The following is a 6,432-nucleotide window of genomic DNA, read 5'->3' as shown; positions in this document are numbered from 1 at the left end:
TATTTCTAACATACGTACGAATATAAATCTTTATTAATATATTGTAAATATACATCACAAAATATTACAACACCACAATCCTCATGTCATGGCATCGAGAACTGTCTACAGCAGACTAAGTCTGGTGCCGGAGGAAACAGTGAGGAGACGTATGTTTATGCTGAGGACGTTATAGCTGCCTTAATCCAGATTTCTCAACTCTTAAAAGTATTTCTGCTGTGGTTTAATAATTAAAAGAACATCGAAATAGTTTGGGGATCACTGCCACTCTCATTGCACGTATGGCTTTCAGTACTTTGTGACTTTTCAGTTTCAGATCTCGGCGACACATGTTGATTCAGCATTCTTTACTCTCATCACCATTATAGGCATGGCTCACAGGATTTAGTTTACGTCTCTGAATATCAAGGAAAGATGCTGCATCGGTATTACTCTATCATGTCTGTGACGTACTGTAGGTAGCACAGAAGGCTTCGTAGCACCTCTTTCTTTACGATTTAATTTACATATTACACTTTAAACCCTTCTGATACGTTATTTATACTGTTTTAATACCGATGTAGTTTGCATCAATAACATGCAAGACGCGAATCTGCATATTGCATCTCTTGTATGGTACTGATGGAAACTATATCAATTTAAATAACGCACAAGAAAGTTGAGGAGTAAAGTGCAATACCGCTGAATAAATAACCAAGGAAGAAACATTACGAAATCTCCAAAGGCAGCTAAAATGCAACCTGTAAGTTCATTTGGCTCCACATCCGTTTCCAGGCACAAGCGTCAGCCACTTGGGCGTATAAAGCTCTAAAGGTCCTTCAAACCCAGGGCGTCATTTTTTTTTGAAATTCTTGCTGTCTCCAGACGATTTCACTTACCATAGGAGAGACCTTTTCGGGCTGTGGGGGATAATTATGATATAGCCCCGATTAACCCATCACTAGCGGCAACTCTCCTAATCTGAATGAAATCGACTGGTGGTGTCAAGAGTGAACTAACAGAAAACACCACCTAACGAAAGAGGTTATCCCCTTCATTTCAATGACGTTTTTCGTGTGTTATTCTTGCTTCCAACCAACGATATGACACAGTTAAGACCGTAAACAAAGGGACTGAAAAGTCTCTTCTTAGTTGAATATATTCGTCTGGAGATAACAAGAACATTAATAAAAAAGTAGTCATCGTACTGAGAAGACTAATGTAATATAATCAGGGCAGTACTGGTATTCCTGACGGCGACAGGTTCACAGATAATTATATGTCAAGGTCATATCCTCGTTGGCTTTTTTTTTTTTTTTAACAACTTTCTGAGCGACTTGTTTTGCATAATTATTACACCTTATCATTCTCTTATGTTATCCAAACCTTTTTATACAGACAGACTGCATAAATAACATACTGGAATATATTACTGCTCTACATACAGAAAGAAACTGGCAAGGAAGAGATTCAGTAAGCCTCTTGCGCTAACCAGGATACGGCTCTCATTCAACACAGTTATTCCATACGGCACCTCACTTCACATGTTTAGCCTTCACTCAGCATGTAGCAATAAACCGTCTCTATTTTTGACAAACATTATTAAATTATCTGAGTAAGCACATCCATTGCTGCAACTGTAGCAAAAAGATTATTTGAGCTGAAGAGCAATACTCATTAACCTAAACTTTACATTTCAGACACAACTTTCATTCACTCATTTCTACATGGTTACTTGTACAGGACACTTACTTTTAATAGTTTTCCTGATACTTAGAATATGAACTCTGGCCATTTACAGAGTCTAAGCTTTACACACTAAACACACAGCCTCCATTCATTCAAGACACATATTTAGCTGGAAGTCCTAATACTTACAATTCGAACTCTGGCCATATGCAGAGACGAAGGTTTACTCATCAGACACATTTTGCATACACTCATTTCTACATAGTTACTTGTGCAGGACACATTTCTGTTGGCATTCTTAATCATTAGAATACGAACTGCTGTCACCTGCATGCGCTATGTAGGAAAATAAATAAGACAATGTTGGGCTGGCAGTAAGGTGGTCACGCAGCGCCGCTGTCATCTGTTACCCGCTTCAGTCTTGGCTGTGGAACGGCCTTTGGGGTCGTGTCTTTCACCAGTGGCTGTTTCTCCGTCTCGATGTTCCTCAGCTGCGACAGATACTCGAAAGGCTGGGAGAGTTGAGGATTTTCTTTAGCTTCATCCGCCCGCCTTTTGGTGAAGAAGACAGGCCTGGCCACAGACAGTTCAGCTCTCGTGAGTGCCACAGCTGGAGACAGGTTCAGGGCTGCCTCGCTGTGGTGGAGGGGCGACCCTGTTTGTGGCAGCATGTTGTAGAAGCCATCTGGGACAGCTAGTGTGGTTGGAGGCAGACCTGACACTGATATGGGAAGGGCAAGGTGAGGGAAATCTGGCTCGGGTGAGAATGGACTAGGGACCCTGAGCAGAGGAAGATTCTGACCTCCGCTTGGGTAATCCTCCCCAAAGGCTAAATCAGGATACTCTAATTTTCCATCATAGAAATAATCATACTCATCGGTAACTGTGACTGGAGGTGAATCAGGAGTTGTGGTCTGTGCAGTGACGTTGCTTGGAGAGGGCTCTGTGACAGCTTCAGCAAAGGGAAGAGTGGTGTATTCCTCTACAGTGCTGGGTGCTGTGGTCAAAGTGGTGGTGGTTGTGGTTGCAACGGTGGTGGTGGTGGTGGTGGTGGTGGTTGTGGAGGGAGAAGGGAACACAGTTGTGGTGGAGGTGCTAGTGGTTGTGGTGGAGGGGGAGGGAGTGCCTCGGGAAGGAATGAAAGAGGTGGTCTGAGCTGGAGTGGCTGAGAGAGGAAGAGATCTTACAGATGGACGCTCGGCTGTGGATGAAAAAAATAAGTCATCAAAAGTGTCATCATTATATTTTTTTTCCTCGGACGAATTGATCCCAAATACTCTCACCTTCGAGTGACCTTGGTGGATAACGTAAAATGGGGAGGGTGTTACATCTTTTTTCGTTTGAGGTTGACCGGGGTAAATTATTTCTAATCCCTCTGGCCTGCCTGGAGTTACCATCCCTCCTCTAACATTTTTGGAGTTAAGATTAGTACTCAGTTTTGCAGCCAGGGTAGTTCTGGTAGTTGATTTAGTTGTGGTTTCATCTCTGCCATCAACCTTAACCACGTTGGGCTGGACCTGAGGGTGGGCATACTCTGGACTGGCCTCCGAGTCTGAGAAGAGGTAACCATCAAGGGAGTTTGTGTCTGCAACAGCGTCAAGGAAATTCTTCGGGGGTTTCTCAGTGACTCCAGCCTCAGTAGTTGGGTCACTGAACTTGGACGGTGAAGGTGTGTACCTGAAGCCGCTAGGTAATATTTCTGTAGAGTTTGGTGGACTCTCGGTAGGGCGGGTGTAGCGGAACTCTCTCACTGTCACTGGCTCCTCAGTGGCATCAGACTCCTCCGTGACCTGGGTGAAACGGAAGATCTGTAACAGCTCTGAAAGGCTGTTTGCCGTAAGAGTTGGTTTATAAGAATTCATATGATCGTCTAGGTGTGGATTATGAATGGTATCAAGTGAGGTTTTATCCTTTGTAACATAAGACACAGGGCCAAAAGGTTTATAATGGACTTTTTCATCTCCAGCATGAGTTTCGGGAAATATATAAGAAGCTAGAGATGGATCACGCCCTTTGTTCGGTGATCTTGTGTCAATGAGAAACCAAGGACGGTGTGAAGATGCAGCAGGTGTTCGACGAGCCACAGCCTCTCTTGGCCGGTCTCTCACACCACTAGGAGGCTGCCTGGGGATGCTGGAGCGGCGAGTGGAGTAGCGAAAATCTGGAGGTGGGATCTCACGGAAGAAGGACTCCTTTGCAGAGTCTGTTGCTGAACCAAGGTAGGGAGACTCTTCTATCTGTGACTCACGTGGTGTGTTACCCAGCAACTCATGAAGGGCAGGTCTGGAAGTTGTATCATCGTCCACCCTCACGTAATCGTGATAGTTGTCCCGTCTCCGGGTTGGTGGATCAGGCCGGTGACGGAGATTTTGTCTATTTATGAAACTGTCCCTGTTCTGATATCTTCTTCTGAAAGGGGGGCCTTGATAGGGTTGCTGTGCAAATGATGGTCGAATTTCAGAAAAAGCCCCTTCCATATCACTTTCGCAGTTTTTACTAGTATGGGTTGCCTCATCTCGCGACGTTAGAGTACTGACAGTGTCATCTTCAGCAAAATTATCAGATTTGTCCGCAAAGCCATCTTCTTTAGCAGGTCTAATAGGCGAATTGGAAGTTGCATCTGGTCGTTCTGAGGGAGTATCTATATTTTCCTCGACAGTCATTGTAGTAGTGTCAATGGATGTGTCTGACAGCTGCGGTGCAGGTACGAACTGAATGGCACCCATGCTCTCTGATGGTGCACGGAAGGCCTGGACGGTATTGGACTTTGGGTTGATGTGAAAGTACTCAACGTTTTCAGTGCCGTACACTGAGTGGTACTCTGGCTGCTCTGGCTCAGCTCTCACGACGAACACAGTTGGGTTTTCTGGTACCACTGGATACAAAGGCTTTTCAGATACTGGTTCATTGCTGAAACGGACTCGCTGAAGTGGAGGTGGCTGGTAACCAAGCGTGGGTTCGTCTTCCATGGGGTTGCTCACATCCATGGGGAACCATCCATCAAACTCCAGGCTCCTTCGACGTCTTCTTAATCGACTGGTGCTTACAGATGGAGTGCCACCTCCATTACCTGGAAGAGTAATATCTATGTAGTAAACTGGAGAGTCCGAGTCCTTATTTTGGCCAGGCTGCTTCTGATGACGCCACGGGGTCACACTTTCTCTAGCCTCTGTTCTCTGTGATGAGGGGGATACAATTACGGGAACAAATTGAATATTATTTCTCAAACTCTGTTTATGTGAAATTAACTTTTTGGATACACTGGGTATTGGATTACTTGCAATGACTGGCTGAAGGAGCTGAGTAACATGGCCGCCAAGGCCAACACTCTGTGCACTAGTAGAGGGTTGGTAATTATTAATAACTTGCCACTTTAAAGGAATTCCATTTCTAAGCACTTGGTTAGTGTTTGCAGCAGCTCCCATGCGAAGAATATCGTGTATGGGACTGACAGGGTAAGAATTAACTGGAAAGAAATGAACTAAGCCAGAGTCATCAACTCTTAAGCTCTCCTGGTTAGTAATTAAGCCAAGATCATGCAGGTCAGTGGTAGACTCACGGCCATGCAGTCTCTGGTCCTCAGCGAACACGTCATCCCAGCCTGGTGATAAGGGAGAGCTGGTCGTTGTTGGAGCATCACGGCCAACAGTGAGGACAGGAGACAGTTGGCGAGTAATATCCCCTTCAGATCCTCCACTTATACCTACATCTCCATTGGCTTTCATGCTGATCTCCAGAATGGTTAAATTTTGCATCTCTTCGGGAACCTGGATGTTAATGATGCGTGTAAATTTACCCTCAGAGTCTGGCGAGCGTGGAGGATCTGCAGGAATGGTGTGGATGGGTGGGGATGATTCAGGAAGCAGTGTAAAGGAGTCTCGTTCATTGGTGTCGTGATGAGGCTGCGTGTCCGTGTTTGTCATTAGGGACACTGGCTTGGGAGTGCCGAAGTGTTGCCCATTAAGAGTGTCAGAATCAGATGAAAATGGTTTGTGTGGGGGGTTACTTGTGCCTGGAAAATCAGAGTTCACTGAAAAATGGTGACCACCAAAGCTATTATCTGAATGATGTCCATTGTTAGGTCCCCTAATATTACGTAGCATGTTAGTGCCACCGCCACCACTTCCATGCCTAAAACCACCACCACCACCACTTCCATGCCTAAACCCACCACCACCACTACCATGCCTAAACCCACCACCACCACTACCATGCCTAAATCCACCACCACCACTACCATGCTTAAGCCCGCCACTACCATGCTTCACTCCCTGCCCACCCCCACTACCCATACCAGGCCGACCACCTCCCCCGTTTTGATGGGGCCCTCCTCTAAATCTGTTATTGTACCTTGGGATATTTCTGTAAAACATGCCCTGAAAAGGGTGAAACCTCTGGTTCATCACTTCCCGCACGCCATTGAAGCCCCCTCTGAGATAAGGCATTGGGTTCAAAGCATTTAATGTCATGGAAACCACATCCTGACGGCCTGCATGCTCCCCGGTCCTAGCCTGCACCACACCCCGCCCCTCTCTGCCTTCGGGCCCCACTACTGCACCTCCAGACGAGGTTTCTTCTGCATCCTGTCGTCTGGCCAACTCGGGGCGCTCCACCACACTCTCGGCTGTCTTCTCCGCCCTGACCGTCGTCACCAACGCCAACAGCAATGAGAAAAAGAAGCACGCCCACCACTGCATCTGTGAGGAGGGAACTATATTACACAACCAATAGAAACAGTTCTACTGTATAAATCATCATCATTAC

General features: G+C 45.9%; 1 protein-coding gene across 1 annotated transcript in view; it reads right to left on the bottom strand.

The window, feature by feature from the left end:
- Positions 1–2,051: 2,051 nt before the first annotated feature.
- LOC145403966 (uncharacterized) overlaps positions 2,052–6,432 on the bottom strand; it is a 48,879-nt gene continuing 44,498 nt past the window's right edge. Inside the window, exons 3-5 of the mRNA XM_080275566.1 lie at positions 5,906–6,365; positions 2,856–5,680; positions 2,052–2,582 (exon numbers count right to left, since the gene is read on the bottom strand). Coding sequence (XP_080131692.1) covers positions 2,052–2,582; positions 2,856–5,680; positions 5,906–6,365 — 3,816 coding nt within the window. The remainder of the gene's footprint in view (positions 2,583–2,855; positions 5,681–5,905; positions 6,366–6,432) is intronic.

Source organism: Coenobita brevimanus, chromosome 62 (assembly GCF_032717465.1).
Source record: "Coenobita brevimanus isolate Jiangsu-jjx chromosome 62, ASM3271746v2, whole genome shotgun sequence".
NCBI classification, from domain to species: Eukaryota; Metazoa; Arthropoda; class Malacostraca; order Decapoda; family Coenobitidae; genus Coenobita; species Coenobita brevimanus.
Note: the sequence above shows the minus strand (reverse complement) of the source record. Positions and strands in the feature narration are given on the sequence as shown.